At 36.7% G+C, this 13,804-nt stretch overlaps 1 protein-coding gene across 1 annotated transcript in view; it reads right to left on the bottom strand.

The window, feature by feature from the left end:
• LOC125846649 (vacuolar protein sorting-associated protein 54, chloroplastic-like) overlaps window positions 1-13,185 on the bottom strand; it is a 37,950-nt gene extending 24,765 nt beyond the window's left edge. The window contains exons 1-7 of the mRNA XM_049526208.1: window positions 12,198-13,185; window positions 4,049-4,111; window positions 3,420-3,499; window positions 2,881-2,998; window positions 2,373-2,447; window positions 996-1,152; window positions 565-653 (exon numbers count right to left, since the gene is read on the bottom strand). Coding sequence (XP_049382165.1) covers window positions 565-653; window positions 996-1,152; window positions 2,373-2,447; window positions 2,881-2,998; window positions 3,420-3,499; window positions 4,049-4,111; window positions 12,198-12,965 — 1,350 coding nt within the window. The 5' untranslated portion in view covers window positions 12,966-13,185. The remainder of the gene's footprint in view (window positions 1-564; window positions 654-995; window positions 1,153-2,372; window positions 2,448-2,880; window positions 2,999-3,419; window positions 3,500-4,048; window positions 4,112-12,197) is intronic.
• Window positions 13,186-13,804: the final 619 nt, after the last annotated feature.

Here is a 13,804-nt window from a genome sequence, read left to right as displayed (position 1 = left end):
ATTGTCGAAAAGACTTCTACTTATAGATGGCACTAGTTGTTTCTTTCAAGACATTTTCAAGATAACTACACACCTTAAATGGGATCATATTCAAGCCCCAAGAAATGAGGTTGTGAGAAGAAAACTCAGAAAGTTAAATTGTAACAACTTTAAAACATCATAATCAAGACTAGACGCAATAAGATATGCAATTGGCCTATAAAGCAGAGAAATGCTAACTCACACAGTTCAACTTATCCAGAAATCAATATAAGCAACCACCAAATCAACTAATTATTAAGAGTCTGAACCAGATGAGGATCTCAGGTACTTATCATTGGTTAGAACAAATTAACAACTCAAGCATTGATCCAAAGGATCTAGGGATCTTATTAACATTGCAATAGAATCCTTTTAGGAATATATATTGCATGAAAATGAACTTTATATGCTTGATTGGTGGGTTTGTTCCACAATAACTAAAGGAGTTCTTCATATGTCAAAAAGTGTAAAAAGAAAAGCAACATCACCTGATTCAAGCACAAATCGAAATAAACAGAGAAAGGTATGGCAAGTACACATTACCTGCACTATCATGAAAATTGCCTTTAAAAGTTGAACAAAACTTTCTGGTGCCAGGCTTCTCAATCTACTGGCAAGAGATGAGCTCCCACCTAAGTCAGAAGATACATGAAATCAAAAACCAAAGCATCAATTCCCCCTTCCCCTAACTGTGCAGACCAAAATGAATCAGCCTCCTTAGCACCATTTGATTTCTAATTAAAAGAAAAAGGAAATAAACCCTTTTCCTATTGAAAATCTATGTTGCTCGAATACTCCAAAATTGCCATAAGACCATGTCGGGTCCTTCACAAAAAAGTGCATTTTTGGAGGATCTTACACGGGTGGGACGCATCTTTAGAGGATCCGCACAATATAGTTGAAAAAATTTACTTTTCTATCAAGCTCTTCTCGTCAAAGTCAAGTAGCTGTGATATATTAAGTTGTTAACCCACCATCTGTATCAGCTACTCGCTCTCCTGCAACAAAATCTGAATCTGAAGGTTGAGCAACCAGAACACGAAGCAGCTCTTCAACTGCTGTTTTAATGGCTGTTTTCATGTCAGCTGTAAGAGTGTCACGATATATTCTCAACACAGCAGGGAGTTTTGCCTGGAATTTATAAAATTCAAACATGAAAATGCTCGTACAAAAATTTCTGTGTAAAACTCCAAATGCTCAAAAAACATTCACGAAAATAGATCAATAAGTTATTTATTATTTGATGAAGTAAGAAATTCCTATTATGGCATCAAGAGGATGCAGAATTACCGAAGATATAAGTTAGCTCCAAAACGCACTAGTTAAAGTTCCAGGGAGCTAACAAAATCCAAAAAGTGTTCAGGGGAATTTACAGGGGAGAGCTTGCACCAACTATAGAGTAGAATACATTTAGACTTGAGTACTGAAATTTGAAGTTGATAAACCATTAAAATATCTGCTGTTCCTTTCTTTCCATACTACACAGAAAATGCGTGCTGGAATTGTATTCCAGATTTTCTTGATGGGTTTACCAGCTATCCTTGAGCACCAGACCTCCACTGCTTCTTTAGGAAAATAGATCCATAAATTATACCCATTAAAGAAGACCAGAGTATAATATTTTCTAGTTCACATATAATGAAACTTGATGGCTCTCATGATAATGAGCCTAGTTGATGATAAGTAATCATACACACACACAAAGACAGGGAGAAAACTATGGAACGAATGGGGACGAAAGGTTTACATAGCCTCTATCCACTATATCATCCTAGGCAGTTTTCAGCCCCTTCCTTCTTATGCCAACCTATAAAATTAATCTTCACTTATACTCGTCGAACTAATAAACCCACCCCCATCTTTTAGTCTAGCAGTTGTACATTGTTGCATGCTCCATTTAAAACAGTTATATTTTCACAACAAAAGATTAAGAGTTTGGCAGATTCCAACTTTAATCTCCATCTATCCAGCGGCTTTCACCGTTTCTAATATCCTCTATGTTATTCTTTATGTTCAGAGCTCCTTCGCATCTGATTCCTACCTTTTACCTTATGACCTACATAACTCGATACTTCACCTAACATGCTAGAGTAACAATTTAACACTTCTCAATATGATATGATCCAGATTTCTACACACATTTTTGCTTCATCAAAATTACCCGAGATTCTAAGGGAGTATAAATTGAAGTGGCATGTGTGAGTCGTCGGAAGACACTGAACAATGACCTGGTCACCTAGATCATGATATGACATTGAATAGTCTCCACCTCGAGGAAATTGAGATCAACCCAAAACTTCAATAACACAGATAAGCAATGATGCCACAGATTAACCAGAGAGAAAACTCACAGTTCTAAGTAATCCAATAACAAATGGAAGAAGCCGGTCACGGAAATTTGAGGTTTCTTCTTCATCCAATTTAGCCTGCAATATTTCAAAATCAATTTAGTTTGATCTGTTGCAAGTTGCCTAAGGCACAGCAGTGGAGAGCATTGCTATAGTAGGCATTAATACCACAACTTTCTTATCGACCGATATATTGAAATTCAGGATGATATAAAGAGGACACATGTAAACCCTCCGCTCCCATCTACCCCCACTTATTTGGATTATTGAAAAACAGAAAATATATAAACTACAATTAGAATCAAGCATGTAGCACGTTTTGAACAGCCGCTGTGTAGGATTCCTTCATCTTCCGACTAGAGTTTTATAAAGAGTCAAAACACCTGTTCTTTATGCAAACTACTGGGTACTGTATCTTTTACAAAAGTGAGACAAGCTTTCCAGTCTAACATACAGAACGAAAATAATCTGCAGCAATAACATCAAAATACAAAATACACTTGGCCCTTACTTCATGGCCTTCTCCATTAATTGCAATGGTTGCCCGTGCTTTAAATTTTGATGTAATTGCCGCATCCATGTTGCCAGTTTCTTGTATGGTTATACGCAAAAATTCTGCTGAAAGAATGCTACAAGATTGAATCTGGTAAGTGACAATTCTAAAGAATGCTATATTGTACCTTTTTTACAAGGAAAAGTATGCCAAAAGGTGATTCAAGGGAATACTAGCATAATAGATCCGCTCGCCAAGTGCTTGGGAAAATAAGAAATAAAGAAGCAGTAGGTACAACTTTCAATTCTGAGTAGAAACAGATGGGCAAATTAATTATGCAAAGGATGGTTATGTCCTGAACTTAGTTTATTTGTTGGATAAACTATTGAATCCTATCTTGGAAGCACAAGCATCTCAATAAGAACATATCAAGAGATAAATGCACCAAATTTTACAACGGAAGATGCAACTTTTCTTAGAAAAATTGCAAAAACCATAATAAAATGAAGTCAGCAAATCCAAGAAACTGATTAAAAATCTAACTTGAATAGACTAACCTATTGATAGAATCGATTGAAGTAGTTAATTCATCACGAAGGTGTCGAAAGCAATGTAAACCAGCCAGTTCATCTCCATCCTATCAAGAAGTAAATCATTTGACAGTTAGAACATCTTCCATCATAAGCATTTGCAATGTTCAAAATCCATAGATAAATTTTAGTGATAGTTACCAATATATACTATTAGACCATCTAGTTTACCGAACATGGCCGAAGTATACACTACATATACACTCGGTTGTATAATGTGTGTATATGTACGTAAATTATATGTATGTGGGTGAATACGGATGTATATTATATGTAGAGGTATGTATATTAGTATAAAGTATACACTACCTATACACTGTGAACATAATTTGTAAACTAGATGGTGGCTCAAAGGTATTGGGCTGTAATTTTCTCTAATTTTTTATGTAATTTAGCATTTTAAGCCAATAATAAAAATCAAAGCATTATAAACTGAACGGATTTCCGAAGTTTGATGTATTGCTGCTTCGAAAGGATAGAAAGAGATTGAGAGAGAGAGAAAAGGTACAACCTCAATGAAATCCAAGAAGAATCTAGAGTGACATAGTCAATATATAGAAAAGGCTAAGAATGGAATTGAACACGAATTCACATACCAATAAATGTTGCAAGTCATCTGTAACATCTAAAGCTCCAGCACAATCTGCAGATGCAACTAGCTGTATAAAATAGCTGTTAGATAAATACCATGAAGTTGAAAATATCACTTCCAATAGCTTAAGGATAAGTCTGAACACAGATGAAGAGCTAACTCGGATTAATATTGAGAAAGGTAACAGTGTATTCATCAACCCAAAGGTTGTGCTGAAATCCATAATTACATATCCAGAAGTACAACCTGTCCTTGTTCTTCATACAAGGATTCAAAATACTGTAATAAAAAGGCAAATCACACACCAAAACATGAAAATCAGAATAGAAGAATACTTGGTAGTAATCACTCCTTTGTTATGATGTCAATAGACAAATGGAGTAGCATCCCAAATTTCTCATGCCAAAAAACATTAAAATTACAAAAAAGCAAAGATTCAAATGGCTGTCACATGGTGACCTGGTAAAAGATGACCACTGCTTGTCCATGCAAGCATGAAAACATAAGGGAAAATATCTTAAAATTTTGAATGATACGAGGAGTGAGATACAGATAAAATCTTCAACCTCGCACTACACCATCCAAATGGAATACCTATAGTGAATTTTCACTTGGCTTAAGAAAACCCTCTTCTCGTAATTGATATAAGGAGTCAAACTAGTGGCGTGTTGAGGCACGTCGGGTTCCCGTACGCTCTTCCTGCAGGCCCAAACTAAAGAATTCAGGATTTATATATGTTTCAGGCATGTGAGAGATAAAATGATAACCCTGTTCCAACATTTCCCTCTTCATGCAGGTCTCCTGAGTTCTTTTTACCTTTTATTCAAGACCCAACACACAGACGTTTAGTTGGCCAATAGAACCTCCTCAGTTAACCGCTCAAGGAACAAACATAGCAATCGGTTTTTTCCACTTTGAATACATTAGAATCTTTTTAAGACCTGAATGTCTCCATATCCCAGTGAACATCCTGCTTCCTTCGCAGAACCACGGTTCTCATTCTTCTACTAAGCTGTACCTAAATCCAATGTTCTGTGTATACGATATTCACCTTTCCTTCACACGTTCTTTCCTTCCTTTGCAAACGTTCGTTTACACAAACCAAAAAGTGAAAAGAGGGAACAACACCTATTTGCAGCTACTTATGAACTAATCTCAGGAAGTACAATACAACTCCATGTTTGATATACAATACATCAGCACTTTTCAACAGAAGTCCAAAAGTTCCAAAATAATCTAGCTATCAAAGCATCACACAAATAAGATATATGTTTGCTCCTTTGTTTCATTGCCTTTTGGAGTGATGTGGATTGGTCATAAACCTTAGAAGATTGTATTCCCTCAAATATACCTTCTGAATCAACAACAGGGAGCAATAATACTGGAAGTCAGAGATAATCAAGGATCAAATCTCAACTTTACGAGAATGTTCAATGACTGGGAAATGGAAAGGTTGATAGCCTTCTAACATAACATTGAACAGTTCAAGGAATTTTCTACCAAGGTAGCGAGATTAGTGGCTGAAGGACAAGTAGGGGAGATTCTCAGTCAAATCTGCCTATAGATGCAACAGCAAAACAAGTCCTCAAGCTGGTTCCTGCCCTTGGAAGATGATCTGGAAAGTTAAGACACCTTACAAGGTGGCATGTTTTCTCTGGTTGATGGCCAGGCAAGCTGTATTAACACAAGACAAACTGATTTTTTTTTTGTGAATCTGAAGCTGAGACCATATTCAACTTTTCTTACACTGTAAAGTGACAGAACAAGTTTGGCAGTTCTACATCAAGTTGAGAGGGCTCAGACTGACCATGCCAAGGAACATCAGAAGTTCTGGCTTGCTGGAACAGACATGGTAATTTGTCAGGACACAGAGAGACATGGAAGATTGTCCCAGCTTGTATCTGGTGGTCAATATGGAAGGAGAGAAACCAGAGATGTTATGAAGATAAGAGTAACACTTTCCAGAAACTGAAAATGAATTGTTTAGTGTTTTATCTATTTTTGGTGTATTCATGAATTTCCCAAAGAGACAGAGAACATTTCTAGCATCTTAGGTTGTTCAAGAGGTTAGGTGGTAGGTTTTGCTTCCTTTAGCTACTACTTGTAACTAATACTGAAAGTACACCTCTGGTGTAGCTTCCGTTGTTGATAATAGAGATGTTAACTTCTCAACCAAAAAAAAAAAAAACACGACGCTAAGGGGTCGTTTGGTAGAAAAAGTGATAATGCAGGGATTAGCAATGTAGGGATTAGTAATGCAGGGATTTTTCTTTTTTTTTGAAACTGGTAACATTTGTATTTCATTTAGTACTTAGGTAGTACTGAAAAACCATATTTACAAAAGCAGAAAGGAAGTATAATCTATCCAAAAACTGAACCAAATCTAAATGGATCCTAAAACATCTACGATTGACTCAGTTTCATTGGAGTAGACATTTGTACACCAAAAGCAAAACAACAAAATACACTTAAGCTTTACTTCCTGCAGGTTGTTGTTCCTATTCTCAAAACATCTCTCGTTTCTCTCCCTCCATATAGTCCACCAAATACTAGCAGGGATCATCCTCCATCTTTCTCTGTTTGTAGCCCCAACTCCAGCCATCTCCCAACTGAATAGAGTCTCATCAATCTTGCTAGGCATACACCAAGATATGCCTCTGAGATTAAGGAAAATCTGCCACAGCTGCTCAGTAAAGTTGCAATGTAAGAAGAGATGTCTCACTGTCTCATTAGCCTTACCACATAAGGAACATCTGTTGCATAGAGAGATTCCTCTCTTGGCCACATTATCCAATGTCAAAAGTGCTTCATTGGCTAGTAGCCATGTAAAGCATGCCACTTTGTGTGGCACTTTGATCCTCCAGATTTGCTTCCAATGCCATTTGAAGTCTTGAATGCCACCAGGACTTATCTGTTTTTATCATGTGTTTGGTTCATTATTTCCAACCTAATCTTGTGTGTGGTTTAAGACTCTACATGAAGCTTATTTCCAATTATACCCTTGAATTATCATGTGATTTTTTATTTTATGTATAGCATTTTGACATATTTTCATGTTCATTCCGTTGGTGAGCTTCAGTGCATTCCATTGGCAAATATTACTCATCACATAATCCTATCCCCTCAAATATGACTGTTTCGAGAAACGAATTGTTATAGAGGGATCTGGGAATTAAATAACCATACAAGATAAGTGCAATGAGCAAATGCAGAAGGCCAGACAACTCAGGCTCGCTTAAATTAGTTGAATTATTGGTATTGTCAAAAGGTTGCAGATACCACCATTTTGGCATGTCGAATTTTATATTTAATTCAAAACCAATGGAACTAATACATGATATCAAGAGAAGGAGGCTAAAAAAAGAGGAGGCTGGAAAACAATTCACATGGTCCATCTTGTGTTTCTTTACCAATTCTGAAGTGTGTATAAAGAAATTGAGGGGCAGTTCAGTCATTTTGTTGCCTTATCCAAGGCTTATTAAACATGGTATTAGTAATCCCTAGGTATCCTTGGTATTAGATAAGACCACATATGGAGTATTAAGTTATCCATGTATTAGGTGGGTTTGAGTTGAAATGTGCTACCAAACATTGTATTGGATGGATTAAATTTTAATCCAAGGACTATTTTAATTAATACATCCTACCAAACGACTCCTAAGAGACAAGTATTGTCTCTTCCAAGCCAAGTAGCCAACAACTTCCTCTCGCATTTTTTCCATTCCCTTCCAGATTGCAATAGAGCTTGCCTTAAGCACCCAAAGGAAGGCCAAGGTATGTAGTAGGAAGAGAACTGATGCCACACAACCTAAAATATCAGCAAGGAACTGAAGATTAGGACCTCGTTTATAGGGAAGAGATGACTCTGTTAGAAGTTCACATGCAGCCCAGAAACCAACTCAAAAACCGACAGTATAATTCTTAAATAGAGCACTTGATCAGTCATAGCATCACAAGATAAGAGCATCATCTGCAATAAAATGTGATATTTCCAGGGAAGTAGAGCTCCGATGATTTGCTGCAAAGCCTTTAATCCATCACAAATCAGCAGCGTTTTAACATCGAATTCAGTCCCTCCATAACTGGAGGAATAAGAGGGGGGGTTCGACCGTGGAGATCATCAACTGTAGAAATCATCTTTTATACATAGGTCCCCTAAAAAATGGGGAGGCCTTGGAATTAAAGATTTAAAGGTCTTTAATAAAGCTTTATTGGGCAAATGGCTTTGGAGGTTTGGGGTGGAGGTACAAGCTTAGCGGATGGGGGTGATAGTTGATAAATATGGCATTGCGGAAGAGTGGTGGAGAACTAGAGAGATCATTTTGCCTTTTGGTTGTGGCTTGTAGAGAAATATCATAAAGGGATAGGATTATTTTTTGAAAAATATCTCATTCAAGGTCAAAGAGAATAATATTGGGGATAGGGCTCGTGTAGGGACATTTTAGGGTTTGTTTGGAAAACCTAGGTAATTGAAATTGGTGTAATTACTAGGGTAGTGATTACACAGCCTAGTAATTACACAATATAGTAATTACGACAACCTGTTTGTTTGCCATAATGTAATAACAAGTGTAATGTTTGGTTTCACAAGGGCAATTATACAAATTAAATTTATAAAATAAAATTTAATATTTGACAAATAGGTGCCTTTATAAATGATATTAAACTAGGTATTTAAGTTACATATTGTCTCTTGAAAATATGTTATTTAATAAATATATATTTTTCAAATTAAATTTAATAGATTTATAAAACTAAAAAGTAAACATTTTGAAAGAACATCATAGATTGCATGATGTTTGACAAAAAGATCAATGTTATAAATATAATTTCATAAAATTATTCAAATGTTTGACCAAAAAAATAATCTATCAATTCTAACTGAAAAATGAATGGCATGTAATGTGAAATAGCACGTCCATACTACTAAAGGAAATAAATTGGAACTCAAAATAAACCATAAATTCAAAAAAAAAATATTAACATATTACTCTTATTTCAAATTCCAACATAACATAAAATAAGAGTATTATGGAGCTTTATGGAAGAAAATCTGATTCTAAAAGTGGGAAGCGGCAACAGCTTAAAATTTTGGAGAGATGGTTGGATTAATCAGACCCCTTTGAGTGAATCATTTCCGGACCTCTTCTCCATTTGCAGCAATCCTGATGCCAAGGTATGTGATTGCTGGTACACAAGGATGGAACTTATCCTTCAGAAGACTTTTGAATGATTGGGAAATAGAGAGAGTGGCCTCATTACTGGAAAAATTGGGGGGTACTAGCCTTGACGCAAATGCAACAGACAGGGTTATCTGGAAACACAACAAGGAGGGCAAGTTCACAGTTAACTGTGCCTATAAGGTAGGGAGACATGGAAGATCTAGAAGTGCTCAATATCAAAGGAAGAATATTTGGAGAGGTTTAATTCCCACAAAAGTGCAAAGTTTCACCTGGTTAGTAATCAGAAAAGCATGCCTATCCCAAGGAGTCCTTCAGAAGAAAGGAAGGACACTAGTACCAAGATGTTTTCTATGTAATCTAACTGGGGAAACAAAGAGTCACCTATGCCTACATTGTAAGTTCACAGCACAGCTGTAGGAACTTTTTCTCAACATCACCAGTCAAAGTTGGGTCGTACCAGAGCACAGCTAATCTATTCAGTTGTTGGAGCAGAAGAGGGGGAAGCAAGACTCAAAAGAAATGGTGGGAATTGATACCATCATGTATATGGTGGTCTGTGTGGAGAGAAAGGAATGGAAGGAATGGAAGATGTTTTGAAGATAGATCCAATTCCATTCACAAAGGAAAATGGAATTGCTTAGTATCTTTACTTTTTTGGTGTAAACAATTATGTATAGTGGATGTAGATCAAATTGTAGAGTTGATAGGAAATTTGTAAAACATGCTCTCTTTACTCTTCTGTAGAACTTCTTGTGTTAAGCATGCTCTCTTTATCACTAACCAAGTGATAGCAATAACAAAACAATCTCTTCTTGAGATAATATGATCGAGAATTTTGTGGCAAGATTTTCAATTGTACCATGCTCCATCTTGGATGCAGTGGACTAGTAGATTCATTTACGAGTTGTACATGTTGTTAGGAGTGTTCTCGGTTTGGTTAAATACTGATCCAAACGTAAACCGAACCAAACCAATTAAATAAACCAAATTTTATTTTGGTTTGACTTAGTTTTAATTTTTTTTTTAAAACGATAGTATTTGATTTGGTAAGACTTTATTAAAAACGACCCGAAGAAAAAGCCGAACCAAAGCAATAAATTATATACATAAAGTTTATAATTAAATATATTAATTTTTATAAATAATGTTAATACTTTATATATTGTTTCATGAAATGTTATTTATTTCTCAATGGCTAATGAACTTTACACCCTAAGCTTCTAATGTTATTTATTTCTCAAGGCCATGTTCTATCCATCTAGTCCCAAAGCCTTTTCTCCTTCACAACTTCTAATGGTTTTCTAGACCTCTTCCACAGAGAAAAGGCATTGTAGCACTCAATGTCCTCTTCAGATATGCTGGAACAATCTGAGTAGTAGGTTGGGCTCCACTTCTCATACTCCATGTACAAATTGTTGTAAAAAGTGACGATTTCCCTTTGATCTCCTCCTGGTCTTCCACCAGTTCCCCAAACTTTTGGGTTCTCAATTTATTGTATCTTCTATAAGCATTTGCAATCTTGTGAAAGAACTTTATATTTTTATCACCAGCCTTTATCCACAAGAATTTGGATCTTTGCCTCCATGAAATTTCCTCCAGCTTTGCCAATTCTTGCAATTCCAACATAGTAGATATCTAAAAACAATCTATTTAATTCTATATCACTATCTCCTCCCAAAAACTTGTCGGGAGAAGTTTACACTTGACCCATTCAAGTCTTTACTCCTCTCTCTCAATCATGTTGGTATACACTTTTTCTTCCTTATCCTCATCCCTAACTTTGGGTGTAAGCCATGTAGAGATTAACCTCGGGTCTTTCATCTTTACTTCTCTTCCATGGAAGACCCACCCAAAAACAAGAAACAAGTTACATTTTTAATCCCCTAATTATAATCCAAAAAAAATGTCCTGAGGCTTTGGTTTAGTAGTAAGAAAACAGCACGTGATATGTGGATTAGGGCACATTTATGGATTCGATCCCTATTGCGTGCTAGTATTTAAGTTGGGAGGAAGGTAGAGTGGTGAGGTCATACTCCTCGAAATTTCAAACCTTTGCGCCAACTAAAGACGGGCAGAAGTCACAGGGGATTTCTCCAATATCAAAACAATTATAATCTTATATGCATCTATGTTTGGCATCTCCACCAAAAGCTTTAATATTACTGAAGTTAATGTTAACAGGACACTAAGAAAGTTCCATGTATTCTTCCATTTGATTGTCACTTTGCTTTAGTGTGTCATAGGGTCAATTTCTAAGTGCAAGATTGTATTTTTAAGAGGTTTTCTCTTTGCTCGCCTTTTTATTGTAACTAGTTTGTTCTTACCTTTCTTTCATGGAAGACCTCTACTCACTTTTATCATTTTTTATATCAGGGCCTCTTCTCACTCTTTTAATTTTTAACAGGGCCTCTTTCTCACTCTTTTATTTTTTATCACGGCCTCTACTCACTCTTTCATTTCTAACCTTAAGTTGAACTACCAGGACCTACCCAATCACCATTGAGATTCAAGTTGCCACAAAGAAAAAAACAAGATTTCTAAAAGATAAAGAGTTTTATTGTCATAATTTTATAACCTATCCTTAAGCTACACCTAAGAAGAAATTGTCAATCCTCTGTTTTCATACATCTATCATAAATCTATTTTTTCAAAAACTGTCAACTAGAGAGTACATTTCACTAACACTATTCTAACAACATCATAAAAGAGGGTTTCCTCCAATACCTTCAACTTCTGGACCGTGTTATATATGAGGAGCTACATAAGTACAACTTCTTTCTTCTATCAAAGAAGATCATAAAAACTGTTTATCCACTATCATTTTCACATAGTCTCCATGAAACTTCTCCGACTTCATCTATTCTCTAGATAACAGTTAGTGGCATTATCCATAATGTAAGCATAAGTGCAGATTGTTGGCAGAATTAAGAAACAGATATAGAACTAAAGATGTTCCGGAACCAAACATACCAAATTGAGAGTTGACAAAGCTTGATTAACGTATATAATGAGCTTCAGCTTGTTCTGAAGAGCAACCAAATCACTCCTCTTTACATTCAGCTCCTGCAACTTTCTTGCAGGCCCCACCAAATTAGTATCCAGTAGCCTTATTGTCTCTTTCAATTCCCTGATCCTCTTACACCCTTCAACTATCTTTGAATTCAGATCCTCCAGTTGCCCTTGTGCCTCAAAAAACGAGCTTGAACGCAAAGAGATCTCCCTCACCAAATGCAGCTCCACTACATCCAAATACTGTGACAACTTTTCTTGCATAACCAAATTCTCAGCCGTAGTCCTAAATGGGCAGGCAGCTTTAAATGTGGCACCATCCTCTAACTGAAAATCTTCTTTGAAGTACAAAGAGGGCACTTCTCGAAGACATGCGACAAGGGCATTTTCACCATTTTGATCGTCGAGGAGGCTGGATTTACTGTGCTGTTGGATATCGTGAAAACGAGCAAAAGGGTCGGAAAAGGATGTAATGTAAGGGAGAAAATCGGTTCTGGCTATATCAGATCCGGGTTTTGGAAGTGGGTTTAGGGGGGTGAATTCAGGAACGACGGGAAGGGATGAGGAATTTGATGACCACCACCATCCATCTGATTTTCCAGCATGTGGGTTGTTAAGAATTGATGCTAAGCTTTGGTTATGGCTATTAGCATCGGATACTGATTTCGACAAATATGGTTTCTTGCTATTTTCGTACCTTCCCGATGATGGGGAAGGCTTTGAATCCATCTTTTTCAGCTATGGGTGTGATCTATACAAGACTGTGTGTAGATCTGAAGAGTAATAACTGTTGATTGTGAAGAATTGCGTTACCGTTTTTGGATCAAATGCATGGAGTGAGAGCGAAAAAGAGCTGGCTGAATGAATGAATGCTTAGGCGGATCTGCACTCTGCAAATGGAAGGAGCCAGTCAGTGCCAGTGGGCGGGTAAGGAGGGGAAATGACTAGTATAGTTGCAAGTAGGACCTCAATCGTTTGATTTTGGACCAGCAGGTTGAAGACTATGGTTAAAAAAAGGATCCAGTTAGTTTGGGGAAAACAGAGTACCTTGTGTGTTTGGGACCAAGGAAAATTTCCAATTTTTGATATTTGGTTGTTGTTAAATGTTTTCCAAATTAACTTGTTTACCTCAAATTTAATGAAAGTGACTTGCCTCCAAAATATACGAAAACTTTTTTTTCAAACTTACACCTCAACTTTCCATCCTAATTCAAGTCTCGAGTATCGATTCCCGATACTAATCCGAGATTCAACTCATGATTCTTGATTTGGAGTCCAACTCCCGACCTCAACTCGAGACCCAACTCCTAGGTCCCAGGTCAGATCCCATTTTGGATGTAGAGTCCTGAGTCAGAAATCGGGGTCAGATTTCGGGTAGGGTGTCGGGGTTGGGTCCCAAATCAGGTGTCAGGATGGGGGTTCGTGTCAAGTGTTGAAGTTGGGTTTCATATTGAGAATCGAGGTTGAGTCCCAAGTCAAATGTTGAATTCGGGTTTGGGTCCCAAATCGATCGATGAGGTCGAGTGTCGGAATCAGATCATGGTTCAAAAGTCGGGTGTCATAATTAG

The sequence above is a fragment of the Solanum stenotomum genome, chromosome 12 (assembly GCF_019186545.1).
Source record: "Solanum stenotomum isolate F172 chromosome 12, ASM1918654v1, whole genome shotgun sequence".
NCBI lineage: Eukaryota > Viridiplantae > Streptophyta > Magnoliopsida > Solanales > Solanaceae > Solanum > Solanum stenotomum.
Note: the sequence above shows the minus strand (reverse complement) of the source record. Positions and strands in the feature narration are given on the sequence as shown.